The sequence below is a fragment of the Sphaeramia orbicularis genome, chromosome 14 (genome assembly GCF_902148855.1).
Source record: "Sphaeramia orbicularis chromosome 14, fSphaOr1.1, whole genome shotgun sequence".
Classification (NCBI taxonomy): domain Eukaryota; kingdom Metazoa; phylum Chordata; class Actinopteri; order Kurtiformes; family Apogonidae; genus Sphaeramia; species Sphaeramia orbicularis.
This window is the reverse complement of record NC_043970.1, coordinates 18364601-18381263: the sequence shown is the minus strand read 5'-3', so window position 1 is coordinate 18381263 and position 16663 is coordinate 18364601. Positions and strand designations below refer to the sequence as shown.

General features: G+C 36.1%; 1 protein-coding gene across 2 annotated transcripts in view; it reads left to right on the top strand.

Moving 5' to 3' along the window:
• The first annotated feature begins 1238 nt into the window (after positions 1 to 1238).
• lig3 (ligase III, DNA, ATP-dependent) overlaps positions 1239 to 16663 on the top strand; it is a 30744-nt gene continuing 15319 nt past the window's right edge. For both annotated transcript variants that reach the window (XM_030153650.1, XM_030153651.1), the window contains exons 1-8: positions 1239 to 1333; positions 3470 to 4050; positions 6376 to 6504; positions 8049 to 8267; positions 8346 to 8497; positions 10178 to 10344; positions 13019 to 13096; positions 13181 to 13349. In XM_030153650.1, coding sequence (XP_030009510.1) covers positions 3498 to 4050; positions 6376 to 6504; positions 8049 to 8267; positions 8346 to 8497; positions 10178 to 10344; positions 13019 to 13096; positions 13181 to 13349 — 1467 coding nt within the window. In that variant the 5' untranslated portion in view covers positions 1239 to 1333; positions 3470 to 3497. The remainder of the gene's footprint in view (positions 1334 to 3469; positions 4051 to 6375; positions 6505 to 8048; positions 8268 to 8345; positions 8498 to 10177; positions 10345 to 13018; positions 13097 to 13180; positions 13350 to 16663) is intronic.

Here is a 16663-nt window from a genome sequence, read left to right as displayed (position 1 = left end):
ATCTATCTATCTATCTATCTATCTATCTATCTATCTATCTATCTATCTATCTATCTATCTATCTATCTATCTCAGATTATAGTACTTCATACTATTGGTTTTAACCTCTGACACTGTTCTGTGTGTTAAATACTCCGGTTCACCAGGTGGCAGTAGCTTCGGTCTGCTGTATGTCCTGAGGACTTTCCTTCATTGTGTGGCCACCGACTGCAGCCCATGCTGTAGGAAGGGTATAAAGTTATTTTTTACAAATAATTGCAGAGCTTCCGGAAATGGACACTCTGTCTTTTAAAAGAAAGTAAAATGGTGCTATTGAGTTTAATTAGTGGTAGAAGTAAAAACTATTTGCATTGAAATATACATAAGGCTACAGAAGTAAATTGCAGATTGGCCCATTATTGAAATATATAATGCAGACTAATTGAATATTTATGCATTAATATCTTCCTCTTCAATGGTACATTTGGTAACACTTGGAATAATTTTATTGGATATACTGGATACAAAGATTACTGTACCAAGTGTGTTAACTTAATTGAATTAATTATTTTTGATTTTTGATTATTAGTATTATTTTTTCTATGAATCATTTAATCAAGATAGATAGACAGATAGATAGATAGATAGATAGATAGATAGATAGATAGATAGATAGATAGATAGATAGATAGACTTTATCGGAGTAACAGCAGCAAGACACACAATAAAAAATAGAATACAAGAGCAAACAGGAGTAAAACACAGAGCACAAAAACAAACCCTATACACTATACATAATAAATTAGAAGTATAAAAAGATCTGGGTAAAGAGGCTGGATAACAACTGTAATGTGTCAAAATAAAACTGTAAGGTGCAAACAAGCTGTAATATTTAGAATGAGAAGATACTAAATGAAATTTAAGTGCAAATAGCTTTACGACAAGACATCTGTTTATTCAGTTTTCATCTTGATTTTCATCTGTTTATCTCCCCCCTTTTTTAAAAAATAGTATTTTGTCCTAGTTGGTGCATGTCATTTCTTTGAGTTGCATTTCTTGTGTGAATGTTATACACTTAACACTTCTTTTTTTATGAGTGACTTTTAACAAGGTGAGAGAAAAACAGTATCTCAATTCTCTGTATTTTCTGTGCATCAAGTGAATTAACAATAAAGAATCTTTGAATCTTGAATAGAGGTGATAGTAGTGCTAGCGTAATACTGGTTTATTTTGGAGAACCAAAACGGAAGTGTGGTGAATGTAAACGTACTTGACGTCGTGGCTGTTGGCTAACAACAATGAGGATGGGTAGCTATATAAACTGGGCTGTTATTTTTAACTAATCTAAACCGAGGTAACTACAATATCTAAATATATGCAGAAGTATTGGTGAAAAATTATACTTTTGATTTAGAATTTTCAATTTAAGACACCATTTCGTTTATACAGCTCCTTTTTTTGAAACAGTGTAAGTAGCATTATGGCTAAAGGTGCTAGCTTTAGTTTGGCTAGCAAAGTTAGCTCAATACCTGCCTTCGTGTCATCAAACTTGAATCTTGTGTAAAGTCAGGGAACGTCTCTAATATGTGAAATGAAACTTTAATGAGGATGCTGCATTTATACCGCTGTCTAAAGCGTTCAGGTGTCAAATTAGCACTTTGAGGGTATGTCTGATATACTAGCTTATCTAATTAGCTTCTGTTGTGCACAGTTGTGATTGGCTTAAAAAAGGGCAGATGGTTGATTTGTTTAAAGTAATAAGGCAAATTAATGCGTGTTTTCACCGCGAGAAATTGTGGTTATATCAGCAGAAATATGTTTTTTTTAATCAATGAACCATCATCTCATTTGTCATAGGGATTCAGTTAATTGACACAAAACAGTTGTAAGAGTTAACCGTTTGGTTTCCTAATGTGCAAATTTTAAGTTAATACTTATGTAAAAACACAAATACCACCTTGTGAAAATACTGTAAAATGAGGTATAGTTATTCTTGCAAATCTTTATAAAGTAAAATACTGACCAGTCAGAATGCAAAAGCAAGAAGTAAGTTATATTTTACTGGTACTTGTAAAATGTTTCATGTCAGTGTTTTCCTGTCATACTGCTCATTCATGTTGCTCCTGCATCAGTGTGTTGCATTCTACTGCTGCGGATGGTTGTTTGGATCTGTTGATGTTATTTAACACCAGTCCATCATATTCAATTATAAGCGCATCATATGTCCTGTGGGAAACCTGGATCATGATCTCAGAAACACTGTCCTGTTTTCAACTTTGTGACAATGCATTTTCCAGTTTATCCAAGAGCGTTTTAGCATCTATGAAACTTAAGAAGGTGGAGAATTTCATCCTCAGTCTACAAAGAAATACTTCATTATGCACATTTAAAGTCAACACCTTTGGAGATAATGGGTTGTCACTCGAGAGGGAGTTAACGAAATAATCCAAAATATAACTGAAGAGGTCAGGTAGTGTGGTGTACTGAACAGTCAAGTACAGTATTTGCCTCACATGTAATGGAGTAGAAATATAATGTACAATGGAAACACTCAAATGAATAACAGTACTTGAGTAAAAGTGCATGGTTACATTCCATTGCTTTGTTGTGTATTACATGTATCACCATTTATTGCACTGTATTTGTTAATAGTCATGGCCAGTTATCAGTACCCAATATTTACAATTTTACAATTATTGGTATCTAAAATTTGACTCCATGAAGTTCATTTTTACTGAAAATGTAACATATATGGGGTCCAAATGTTTTACTTTGCTCACTAATGGTTGTTTTTGGACCTGCAAAAACATATTGGTGGACCCTAAGTATCTATACTATTCATGATGTTATAAGATACATGGATGTGCAGTAATTTAATATTTACGTTCTTGTTTATTGAGGGCATGTGTGGTGTGCATATTAAAAGTAGTCGATGAACTCCTTTTGAAAACCTTTGCATGAGTCATGCATTTGTCATCCTGCAATACAAAGGCAGCAGATGTTAAAATAGAACCAGCAAGTGGTGTGCATTTTCAGGTGAAGTAAAGTAAAACTGTGCTGGATTTCCTAAAACATCTTGAATGTTTAATTCACAAAATAAGTGGCTTTAGATAATTTTGGGGAAAGTCCTTATCACAAAGTGCCACTTAAACCGTTCTCTTACTCCTTTATATACTTATTCTTGTCCTATTTCACTTAAATTTTTAACTTAATCGTGATCAAATGCTCAGAAATGGTTTGTGAAAAATACAGTTAAGCACCAAATTTCACTAACATTTATTAATTTATAATTTCTGCTTTGTCCAGATTAGTAAATCCCTTTCAAGGTATGTTTATAGAGCTGATTGCAGCCTGTAATATTTAAAGCATATTCTGTTTACCTGAAACTACTTGAGAATGCACAGTGAAATGCACAATCAATCTTGCCCTTACTCAAATTGTACATTATAATTTATATTTCTGCTTTGTCTCTTTGCTTTGCATTGTCTAGATTGCAGCTTATCCACTGTTGGAACTGGATGCAGAGACAACTCATTTTATTAGCTCACAAGACTGTGTGTGTCAGCCTACACCCTCGTGGACCACTTGTGAGGCGCCTTTGTCTGTGGAACTTGCACAGAGCCTTTTCAGTCCCCTCATGCTTTGAACATCATCTCCCATCTGTCCGTGCCTTTAATTCTTCCCAGGACACTCGTCAATTCGTCTCATTGTCACATAAACACAGTCGTCTTAAAAACAATTTCCCTCAGCTTCCCCCTCGTCAGCGTTTCTCCACCGAGCCAGACATGGCAGAACAGAGGTTCCTTGTGGAATACGCCAAACGCGGAACTGCAGGATGTAAGAAATGCAAGGACAAAATCCAGAAAGGTATAGTGCGCATAGGGAAGATTGTGCCAAACCCTTTCAGTGAGTCTGCAGGGGAGATGAAGGAGTGGTATCATGTGAAGTGTATTTTTGAGAAGCTGGAGCGGGCCAGGGCCACCACAAAGAAGATCGAGGACATCACAGATCTGGAGGGCTGGGAGGAGCTGCAGGATGAGGACAAGGAGCTCATCAATAAACATGTTTCAGGTGCAACACATACGTACACAGTCTACATGTTTTTATTTTTTTGTATAGTACCATAAAGCAGTATTTCACTCTGATTTATGACAGGGAAAGAGCCATGTCTGTTAAGGTATTACTTAAGAACATGAAAGCACATATTTTTATTATTTTGGACACATGGATATTTGATAGTGAAATCTAGGCAGGTTTGAGAGGATACATATAAAAGCTCAATAGTATCATCAGTGGTCACATATTTGCCAAGTCAAACTGACCCAAGGTTGTGATACACAGAACACTGCAGTCAATCATTCATTTATTAATTCACTGAATGAAATGTGAGAAAAACACTATTTACTGACATTTATTAACAGTTTTTTTTCTTAACAGTGCGAGTTGCAAAAATTGCATAGAATGTTTTTTAATGTCACTGAAGAACAACATTCACTAAATATAGAGCAGCCATTGCTCCACAGAAGGCTGTAATTAAGCTGATTAGCTGCTCTAAACATTAAATACGAATATATATGTGATATAATATACCACATACTTCATAACTACATTGGAGTTTTCAGTAACATAACAAGGTGAAGAAAAAATAACAGATATTCAGTCAACAGATCCTCAAATAAGATTATCTTCAGCAAACGGTAAACTGTGATCCTCTGTTAACCAAAGGTTGGGTGCAGGTAAAAGGACTAAATCTGTACATTTTCCAAAAACAGATTTTCATCAACTGTACAACCTTTATTGGTTCTGTGAATGACCCCTGTAGTATGTCATGGGCAACTGCAACATCTGGCTCAAAAAACTTGTGATATCTTGATCTATTAAAGGTCTTACATCAGGGGTCATCAACCCTGGTCCTCGAAATCTACTATCCTATATGTTTTAGATGGATCCCTCTTCCAACACACCTGATTCAAATGATAAGCATATCCTCAAGCTCTGCAGAAGCCTGAAAACGACCGTCAGGTGTGTTGGAAGAGGGAAACATCTAAAACATGCAGGATAGTAGATCTGGAGGACCAGGGTTGGTGACCCCTGTCTTACATGAACAAAAAGCAAATAATTTTCATACATTTAGAAGCTGTCCTGTGGCTCCATTTAATTGAAATTCACACCACCTGAGAATCCCTTGGGAGGATTGAAAAGCTGTAATTATGACACGACTGGAAGAATACCTAGGACTTATGTGTCAAAAACTGACAAACTGAGGTTTTATTCTCCCTGCAGTAACATCTTCCTATTTAAAAGTTCTCCATGTCTGAATCAAACAAGTTGATGGAGCCAGTAGGTTATAACTGATTCTGTAAATATCTTCTCAGTGCTGTACAAGAGAATGTCAGTTGATTCCCTCCTTCGTACCATATGCTGTTTATATCAGTAGCTGGGTTTCCATTACAGTTTTCCGCAAAATAAAAGCGATATTTCTACAGTTTCAACAAAGTATAACACTTGTAGCTGTTTCCATTGAAGAATGTTTGGCTTCAGATGCGTGATTCTAGTAAAGCCATGTCTACCTGTCTTGCGATATGTTGTAGTTGTCGCGGGGGGGGGGTCACAGTTTCACTTTGTCCTAAGGCAAATATTTACAGAATATAATGGATTTCTGGGAGAGAATTGTACAGAATTCACCAACGAGCTTTGGATCCAGAATTTGCAAATGACCCAGGCAACATTTAATGAACTGTTATCTTATTGAACCTCTCGTGGCACTGGACTTGTCATCCCTGTGACTAATGAAAATGCACAAAATGTGTTTCCATTACACTTCTACGCAATACTTCTATGTCTCAAAAACCACCTCATGAGAGCGTAAAAACTTTTTTGTGATCTTTGACAGGTTTTGCCACATTTCTGTGTTTCCATTACCAGTTTTCTGTTGCATAATTTACATTTTGTGCCTTTCTGAGGGTAATGGAAACCCAACTACTAGCCTAATGTTTTTGAAATTTGAGGTAGCAAATAGTTGTTGAATCCTTGTCTGTTATCCACTGTAGGATAATTCCAATTGATTTAATTATGTAAATAAACCCAATTAATAAGACCCACTATATTTCTGTTTGCCTTGTGTTAATAATTAAACATGGCATATATGATGTGACTTCAATATGCAAGGCCCATTAGGAGATATTCACCCAAACTAAAAACTAAACCAAAAATAACAAAAAAAATATTTTGTTCATTCAATCATTTTTAGAAGTAGTTTTGATCCAATTCTTTTGAGTTTTTGGAATGTAAATTTATTTTAATAATGAACATTTAAACCAGGGGAAAGGGAGGCTGCACAGTCTGACACCTAAATATTCTGACATGTTATACCATTTTCCTTTCTTTCTATTGTAGACCTGATGGCCAAAGTCAACGCCAGTCCAAAGAAGAAGGTTCAGGCCAAGTTAAACACCACAGGCCAGCTCATGGCTCCTCCTGCTGACCCTTCTGTCAATGCTCCACGAAAGTTCTCAGGATTCACTGGTAATTTTATGTCTGATTTTATTTGTTTTTAATGCCACTGGAAATTAGACTTGTTGCATTTATGATAGTAAGTAGGATGTGAAAGTATATGCCTCTTCTGAGTCATTATTCTTATGTGAATGAATCCAATACTAGAAAAGTCTCTCTTGTTTTATTAGTGACTGTTTTAAAGGATATACTTTTATAGGCGCTGAATGCCACTTGGGTGGCATTCAGCGCCTACTATGTAACAATGCCTGCGTCTGCATTGCTACATAGTCCAGTGTGGACTTTTCAGTCAGTTTACACGTGACCCCTACATAACTGACAATAATTAACTTTTTATATCTCCAGGTAGTGTGTAGAAGAAAATACATCAGTAATCCAGTTAAACTCTGGAAATGAAAACTACTGTATACATGACGAAGAAAAAGACAATTTTTGTACATAATGAAAGAACTAAACTAAATACATTGCAAAACACCCAAATACTGTATGCAACCTCCAGTGCTGGAGTCCTGTGTGATACGACTGGTAATACAGATGCATAGTGGGGTGCCCTCTGCTGGTATAAAACCAGTACAGGTTACAGGTTTTGAAGATGGGCTTCATGGATTTTAAATGAAAAAGATTGGATAAAGAGAAAAACTAAAGTTGTCGTCAGAAAAGAATACAGAAAGGCTCATTCAGTATTGTTATATTATTATAGATAGATAGATAGATAGATGTACTTATTATTATTATACTCTTCTTATAAGGTGGTTTAAATGTTGTAGTTCATCAGTGGTGAGCCATGTTTAAATACTTTGCTCTCTATGGGGTAGATAACTGAAAAACTTGGTACCATAGATGGAAAATCTTGCCTCCATCTTAGCAGGGGACGACTACATACTGACAAGCTTCACAGCTGACAAATTCTTCACTTATAAGATGATTATGAGATTTGGCAGAACATAAATGAAGGCTGATGTACAGATAGAAACATCTGAGTGTGACATGACATCGTGAATTAATCATTCATTTTTTGGATATATGATGAATAATTTGCAGAAATTTATTTACAAACTCAAAGCTGTCAAATTTAGTTGCTTATGTCAGTGTCACACACTGAGAGGTCATACTGATTCACTTCTTGTTAGATGTTGGTGCTATGATAACATCTAATAAGAGCATATTTCCTGTCTCTTTTCATATCTATGTATAGTATTGCATGGTGCCAGACATTACTGTATGGCATATTTCTTTATGTAAAAAGTAGCAAGTTAGTATACATGTGAAAAAAGTGCAGTAAAAAGTATGGTTCTTCTATGCGAGATGTAGTGGAGTAGAAGAAAGTTGCACAGATTACCCATCCTTATGTAAAGGCTATTTAAATACTATTAAAGCACCGCACAGTATTCATTTCAATCCACCACTGCCAAACTGTAATGTAATGTAATGAGGCTTTTATGCTTGTATTTGTCAGAGGTGTATGAAATGTGTTTGTTTTGCTATAAATCCGAGCTGGAGTTCTCCCTTTGCCAAATCAGACTCATGATTTGTACTGTTCCACCTCACCATGTCAGCCGCTAAAGCCGGCAGCTCCTCCAGCAGCCCCGGACCATCCACACCTCCTTCCAAAGCCAGCCAAGGCAGTGCCCTGTCCACCCAGCTCTGCGACCTCAACCACAAAGACTGCCTGTTCAGGGAGTTCCGTAAGCTGTGCGCCATGGTGGCAGAGAACGCCAGCTACAACGTCAAGACACAGATTATAGAGAAGTTCCTAAAGAAAGGCTCAGGTGGAGGTGAGTATCCATCAGTTACGTGTCTGTTATTGGGTGAAGTAGATTTCACATTTCAACAGTGCTTCTCTTCCATCCTAGATAAGTTCCGTGGAGATCTGTTTCTGACAGTGAAACTCCTTCTGCCGGGTGTGGTGAAAAGTGTCTACAACCTGAATGACAAACAGATCGTCAAACTCTTCAGCCGTATATTCAGATGCAACCAAGATGATATGGTGCGCGATTTGGAGCAGGTGTGTGGATCCACATGTTCTTGCATATTAACATCATATCATATGTCTTTAAATTCTGTCTGGTTTTATAATTAAAACCTGTCTCATTCAGTCATACTTCACTTATACATCAGAAATCACATAAAAAGGAAAAAAGTCTTTGATGAATGCCGCACTTGTACAAAAACACAAAAAAGTATGAATAAACGTCTAAAATCAGGTGGTGTTTATGGACAGGACTGACTCAAATAAAGTTAAAATTCAGAATAAATTAAAGTCCAACATTAAGAGTTTAAGTCCAACTGAATCCTATGGAAAAAACCAGAAGATCTACCAATAATCAGAATGAAGTCTTCTATGTCTAGTGACCTAATTTGCATGTCTTCATTGCTATGCGACTCAAAGCCTATTTCCCTTGGCTTATCCGTGATTTAATATTTAATATAATTGTTCTCAGCACAATCAGATTTCTTCTGACTCCTTTTGGCTGCTGTCTTAGTTGTTTAGACTAAGTCATTGTGCATTTTAACTGTCTTCAACCTACTATTGACGGTCATTATAATTAAGTCAGTTTTAAAATGAAGAAAAGGAAAATATATACAAACAAAAGGCCATTTATATTTTTAAAATAATGGTTTTAGAATAAACAAGTGGTGACAGGCACAACAAACCCCACCCCTCGCACGTATTGTATTTTATTTTGGGATCGATCCAGCTGATGTCATCATGTCTATGCATGTGCTGATGACAGTGTATCAGTTGCCTCTATTTATGTGCCAAGTTTGAAGTAAACTGAAACAAAACTGGGGGGTGGGAACTTTCTGTGTGGAGTTTGAATGTTCTCCCTGTGTGGGTTCTCTCTGGGTACTCTGGCTTCCTCCCACCATCCAAAGACATGCACTGATAGGTTAATCAGTTAATCTAAATTGCCTATAGGTGTGAATGTGAGAATGATTGTTTGTCTCTATATGTCAGCCCAGTGATGAACCGGCGACATGTCCAGGGTGTACCCCGCCTTCGCCCATAAGTAGCTGGGATAGGCTCCAACGACCCCCCTGACCCTAGTGAGGAAAAAATGGGTTCAGAAAATGAATGAATGAATGATACAAAACTGATGTATTTATAGACATTTGAAATTTCGCCCATTATAAGTAAATGGGAGAAGAAAAGATTTAAAAAATTCATAAAAAAATTAAACTTTGTCCTACTAATCCCAAAATGTAACCACATCTATTCTGGATCACTGGGAATCTATAAACCCAATTTGGTATGAATTCAACCAATAGTTTTGCTGCTAGAGTGTTCACAAACAAACAAACCAAATCAAAAAATAGTTCCCCTTGCCTCCCCTTTGGTAGGCGGGGTAATAATGATTAATCTCTAAAAAGTAGAGGTTGGGAGGTTTAATATCAAATATCCAAAATGGCTAAAAGATACGAGTACTGATTTCTGAGATGGCTCTGTATTTTGGTCTGTCACTCAGGTGCACTAAATGTAACAGTCTTTCCAAATTCAGACCTGACTGAGAAGCAATAATTGTACATGAACGTTTTATCGGGCAGTTATTAGTTTGTTTAAGCAGCTTCACGAATAGATTTACATTTAAACATCTATTTTTAGAAATCATCTGAAATGACAAACGGTCTGCTTTGCTTACAGTCTGAACAAAGCCTCATACTCTTTTGATATTGTGTTTTTTAGGGTGATGTGTCTGAGACAGTGAGGATGTTCTTCGAGGACAGCAAATCATTTCCTCCATCTGCCAAGAGCCTCCTCACTATCCAGGAAGTAGATGCGTCCCTGACCCGGCTCGCCCAGCTGACTAAGGAGGATGACCAGCAGAACGAGCTGGAAGTCATCGCCAAAAAGTAATGCAGGCTGTTCATCATCATTTTCATATTACTGCTGCTGGGCAATGAAATAGTAAAGCTTATTTGTGCAGTAAAATGAAATTCCTGTAGCCAGCCTTTTGAAAAGCAGTGTGAGCATGTGGCAGGAATGAAGCATTGGCCTTGTTTATTGACCCAAAGCAACACAGTTAAGTGAGGTGACTGAGGTGAGCCAATGTGTGACCACAAACCATTACTGTGGGAAATACTATCATCTGACAGTGTCACATAACACCCACAGAGCACAGAGCTGCATTGATATGCAAAAAATGACAACAAAAATACTATTATAACCTTAATTTATAAAGCATTAAGATTGCATAGATAAAACCAATATAATCGATGACAGAGAAGATTCCTGATGTACGACTGCTGTATCCTTTAAAGGAGTGATATTTAGCTTTTTTTTTAAAAAAAAAAATGGAATTATACATTTAAAAACATTTCCCTGTGGTCTACATAAACTGTAAATGCTATGCTTGGGCCTGAATTCTTCATTAATTCAACTCCACAGGTCCATCTTCAACTCTATTTCTAAGTAATGACACTAGAAAGGTCGTTTTGAATGCTGGCCCTTTAAATGCAAATAAGCCACTTCATGCCCCACCCCCTCCAGGTTGTTGGCTGTGCTGCTCTGTCCTGTTCAGTCACTTATGTTAATTAATACAACCAACAACCAAACATTTTAAGTAATCGGTTCAAAGTTTGGACATATTTTCCGTTTTTTACTTCAGCTGCTGCTGCTGACAGTTATGTCATACTCGGAGAAATGTTCGTTGGAAGTCTTGACCTTATATGTGCAAATGTCGTGATGTAACTAGTTATAGACCTAACAAATTAAGCAGGAATTAAAACAGGTTGTAGAAATCCACTCGATTTTTGCCAAAATGAATATGAAGAGAGCTTTAGAGCACCTGGAACCTGCACCATTTTGAACTATTAAGGTCCCTAAATACACAAATAAATGTACCAAAGACCAATAAAAGTGGGTTTAGCAAAATACGACCCCTTTAAGGTGAGAGCAGACGGTTAAGCTAAAGCCTGTGTTTCTTTATTATCAGCAAACGTATTAAAACTATTAAACTGATTTACACATGTAAAAATACTGTTATTAAAGTGAAAAGTACTTGAGATAAATGTCCTCAAAGGTAAAAAGAAACTTATTTAAAGGAATAAAAGTTACTTTTTGTTATTAAAATGTTGATCTCTTTAGTTTGTAGCCCTTCACAGCACAACTTCTGTCAGGTCTGAGACTAAGTAATTACAGGATTAACTGAGTTAAAATGCAGTTGATAAAGAAGTCGATTAAAAACAGAGCTAAGGTTTCCCTGCTCATATTTAGAAAATACAAGATATTAATTTATTCTCTGTACCCTGTAAACCAACATCAGAAGAGATGCTGACTTTTACCACTGATACATTTCTAAGTCTGTTACACAGGTTGAATGATTTGAAGTTTTATAAATGAAAGTTGATATATGTTCAACTTCATCCTCAAGTGACTCAGACTGGGATTTAGATTCATTTTACATGTTCACTTCTGTGTCTTTTCATCTTCATCATGAAGCAGCAGACAGTGTCAGATCACATCATGAAATAGAAGTCAGTGAGACTTTGTCACAAGTTAAACTGCCTCCTTCACAAAAAGACAAAGCAAAACTTAAATTTAGTCAGGTAAAAGTATAATTACTACTATAATTACTACTACTAATGAAAAAGCAGTCACAAGTGTAAATGTAATTTCAAACATGTGTATCACTTCTTATTTTAGCTTTGATGTAAGCTGCTCGTTGTTCAGCAGTCTCAGGTTTGAGAAAAAAATAAATAAATCAAATGCTCCAAAACTTTTGATGCAACATCAGAACATTTGAATGAGAAACTCTTGAGGCAGCATAACTAGAAGAAAAAACAATTTGTAGTGCTGCATATTCCAAAACAAAAGAAGTTAACACATACAAATGGATTCCTTTGAGGTTAGGAACATCATAACACCTGTTTTTAATGCATGCACATATTTAAATGCTTAAATGCAAAGAAAAGGAAAACGATGCAAAAGAAACACAAAAAAATCAGAAGCAGTTAAGGAACACAATATCCAGAAGTGCAGCGGAATTTGAGATGGAAAAACTGCCTTCATTTTAATACAGAACATGTGGGTGACTGTTGGATTTCACACTGTTTATTGTTCAGCTGTGTAAATGCTAGAGATGCGGAATTCTACAGATCTTTTCACATTATCAAAATGTTTTTTCACACTGTCTTTTTTGGTGTTGGTAATTTTTGTTGTTTGTTTTGTGCAGTTCTTCTCTTTCCTCAGATTTTCTGCCTTAGGCGTGTCTAACACACACGTCAGACTTCAGTATTAGAAATTCTTCCCTTTTTCCATGAGCATGACTGTGTTTATTTGTTCCAAATTGCATCTTGCAAGGTGTACATCTAGACAATTATTATTTTGTGCTCAAGAGAATAGGCGATTTGTCGCTTTGTGTGTCATGAATATTGGAAGCTGGCGTTGAAGTTGATAGTTATCTAGAAAATGAGAACTCTTGGTCTGTTTTAGACTTTTCCTGCTTGTAGCCATTTCCAAAAACACATATTCGACATATGACATATTCTGACAATTGTTTCACAGTGAATTCTCTCCTCCTCACAGATGCACCAGTAATGACCTGAAATGCATCATTCGACTTATAAAGCATGACCTAAAGATGAACGCTGGAGCAAAACATGTGTAAGTCTGGTGGACCTGTTCAGAAATTAGCAGACGCTACATTCTGTCACTACTTTTAATCTGTAATAATGGTCCTCTCTGCAGGTTGGATGCTGTGGACCCAAACGCTTACGACGCATTTAAAGCCTCACGAAATCTGGGTGATGTCATTGAACGGGTGTTGAGGAATCAGCAGGAGGCATCTAACGGTTCAGGACCCAGGAAGCTCCTGACTATAGAAGCCTCGCTGATGACCCCTGTTCAGCCCATGCTGGTGAGAATCAACCACTAATCTCATGTAAACCTTTTTACAGGACATTGAAAGAGCTCGGGTATGAACCACAAATCTCTGCATTTTTAGTCTGACTGGTAATACACATCAGTGTTATCTGCATAGTGGGTTAAACATTGAGTAGTAACTCAAAAGCACATCTAAAATCCCAAAAGTGTAGAGGAAGGGTTTCATTCTGTTAAAAGTATACAGCAGCAAAACATGTAAATGGAGAAAGAATTATTAAACACAGTTACAATAGTGCATTCCATCATGGATTTATAGTAGTATTGACATTAGAGAAAATATAGAGATCTGGTTATAGTGATTCTTTAGATTCCGTTAGGAGTGAAAGTGTTAGGTTAGTCCACTCTAACCAGCAGGAGTTTATGGATCTTTTTTTTGTCTAAGAAGAAATTATTCTCATCTTTATTTATAAAGCACTTTAAAAACAACACAGTTGGCCAAAGTGCTGCACACAGACATAAAAAGAAATAAAACACATAAAAGAATTAATAAAAACAATACAAGTTATTATACATTAAAACAGTAAAAGCCAGCCTCTCACACTGAGTTAAAAGCCAAAGAGAAAAAATGTGAGAAGATGTAACCTCATAAGACCCAGCTGTGGGTTTTCTGTCCACATTTGCGGACAACAGTTTCACAACTTTATACAAAAAAAGAAAAGAAAACTGTCCACCACAAAGGACATTCCATAAAAATTTAAAAACTGCATCTGAAAAAACTGTTGCATCATGATGTTTCCAATATAGGCACTTACTTAATAAAAGACAAAGAAAGCTTGTACTTTGCTGACATTTCCTGGGTCTTAGGAGGTTAAAAACGTAAATGGAGTCGTTCTGCCTGATGTGCAAAGGTTGTTCATTCCACAGTTTGGAGGCGGTGACTGAAAAAGCCCTGTCACCTTCAGTTTCCTCTTTGTCTTAGGGACGACTAACAGTGACTGATCTGCTGATTTTAGAGAGTGTGAAGGAGTGTACGACTGGAGCAGGTCAGACAGATACTGCGGCAAGGACACTGAGGCATTTAAAAACCATTAAAAGAATTTTAAAATCAATTCGGAAATGAACCAGGAGCCAGTGAATTGATACTAAAATTGGAGATGATATGGTCTTGTTTTTTGGCACCAGGGTCCGATCAAGTGAAAGTGAACATCACCATAATGTAGTGAATTTGCACAGATCATTTATCAAGTGGGCTCATTTTTTAGCTAAAGATCTCTGAAGGAACTGTTATCCTTTTTAAAATACCACTTGTAGAAAAAAAGTTACAACCAACTTTATCGATTGTACTATTTACACCATAGCCATAGCTCGAGTTTGACGCTAAAAATTATATCTAAAAAATGTGGTAATTTATTCAATCTGTTGATTATATAGATGATTGTTAAGTTTCAAGCATTAGATTTTCATTATTTTGTGAATATTATTTATGAGTTTAAACATTTGTGAGTTGCTTAAAAGACCCTACACATGTTACCACTAAAATACCAATTTTTAATTTTCAAGTTACTTATAATTCAGATATTTGAGTGAAACTTTCAGAAAGTAATGATCTTTTAATACATTCTGGGTGATGCGTACAATGGTAAAGAGTCATCCGTGTGTTACTATGGCAGCCTGTCCACGTGTTACCACATTCTTATATCAATAAAACAGAGACTTTTCAATATTTTACTTCAGAATGTATTTTCAGCATAGTTGAACATAATATCTAAAAGGTTTTGTCCTACTTTATATCATTTTTTGTCGAGAATCGCATGTTTTGAATGTTTGTGTAAAGCCTAAAAAAATTGAAGTCCGTTTAGAGTTCACGTGTTACCGAGCAGTAATTTGATATTTTTCACCTAAATATTTTATCTCCCCAAACTTTGTAATATATAATGTTAAAGTGCTTATAAATACCTACTCAGATATTTATAATACATGCATATAAGTTACTCTGCTTGCATGACAGAGACTATTGAACACCAAATGTGCCCACGTGTTACCACTTGATCAGACCCACCAGTTAAAAGTAGAGAATTAAGGCAGACAATAAACATGTTCAGACTGGCTCACTGCAGTAACTCTGCATTATTCCTCATGGAGATACTTTTGTGGAGCGACAAAACTATACAGATGTTTGTCAGTATGAGAGGAATAGAAATATTTTTGTTCCATTACGACAAATGACACCGTTACATGTGGAAAGATGTCAGCACTGTCAGACTATGGAACACAAAATCAAACATGAATCTACCCATTCAGACCGTATACCACCCACTTATAGTCCATGACTGGCTTCTGTAGTAGTATCCATACACTACTGTATATCATTCATGTCCCAGTGGTTCATACAAGACAGGAAAATATGGGAGAAAAAATAATAAAGTAAAACTAGTAGTAGTCAATTTCTTAAAACACTCAAAAACGCTCTGATTATGGGTGGGTGGGAGTGTGGGTAATTTACCAGTGCTGTAATGGTACTATTTGATGTGTGATGTTGTGGTATGTTTGGAAAAAGTTAATAAAAAATGCAAGTCATTAAAAAAAAAAATCTAACCCCAAGCCTTTAGTCTAAATAAAATAATAACGATAATGAAAATTTCCAAACTTTAATAACTCCCTCTCCTGACTATATGAAGCTATTTGGTGTAAACAGGGTCAGAAAGAATTCATGCCGTTGTTTAACTGCTAATTCATTACGCTGTATATGATGTAGCCAGCAGGAGGCCAATACTCTAATATTCCATTTTTGCTTCAGGCTGAGGTATATGGGTTATCAGTGAGAATGAACTAACTAAATTAAAAATAGATTTCCAATAAAAGACTGTAATTGTTGCCTCAATTGCTGGGGTTTTAACACTAGGTTAGAAATAGGATCCGACCTTATGAATTATAAAACTAATTCAATGCGATGTCTTTGTCCTAAAGCTAAAGACACAATGAAATCCCTTTTTAAAACTTACTTGGAGTAGATTTTCATTTTGGTGTATTCAAAGAAAATAAGGCTCTGATAAAACAAATGTGATTCCCAGTTCAGAGCGTCTGCCTTCTCTTTATTCATGACTGTACAACAACAAAGATGATTGTTTAGGGAAGATTAAAGCGTACCCTTTCCAGTTCAGAGTCATGTCAACAACAGGATATTTCCCCTTGTTGTGCTGTTGAGTTTGACCTTTGCTTCTTGAGATCTATGTCATATAAGTGGAATAATAAATCACAGTTTTCCACTATAGCACCACAGTTATAAACAGAAACACTTCAATATGAAACCGTGAAGCTTAAAACATACACAGTAATACTACAATATAT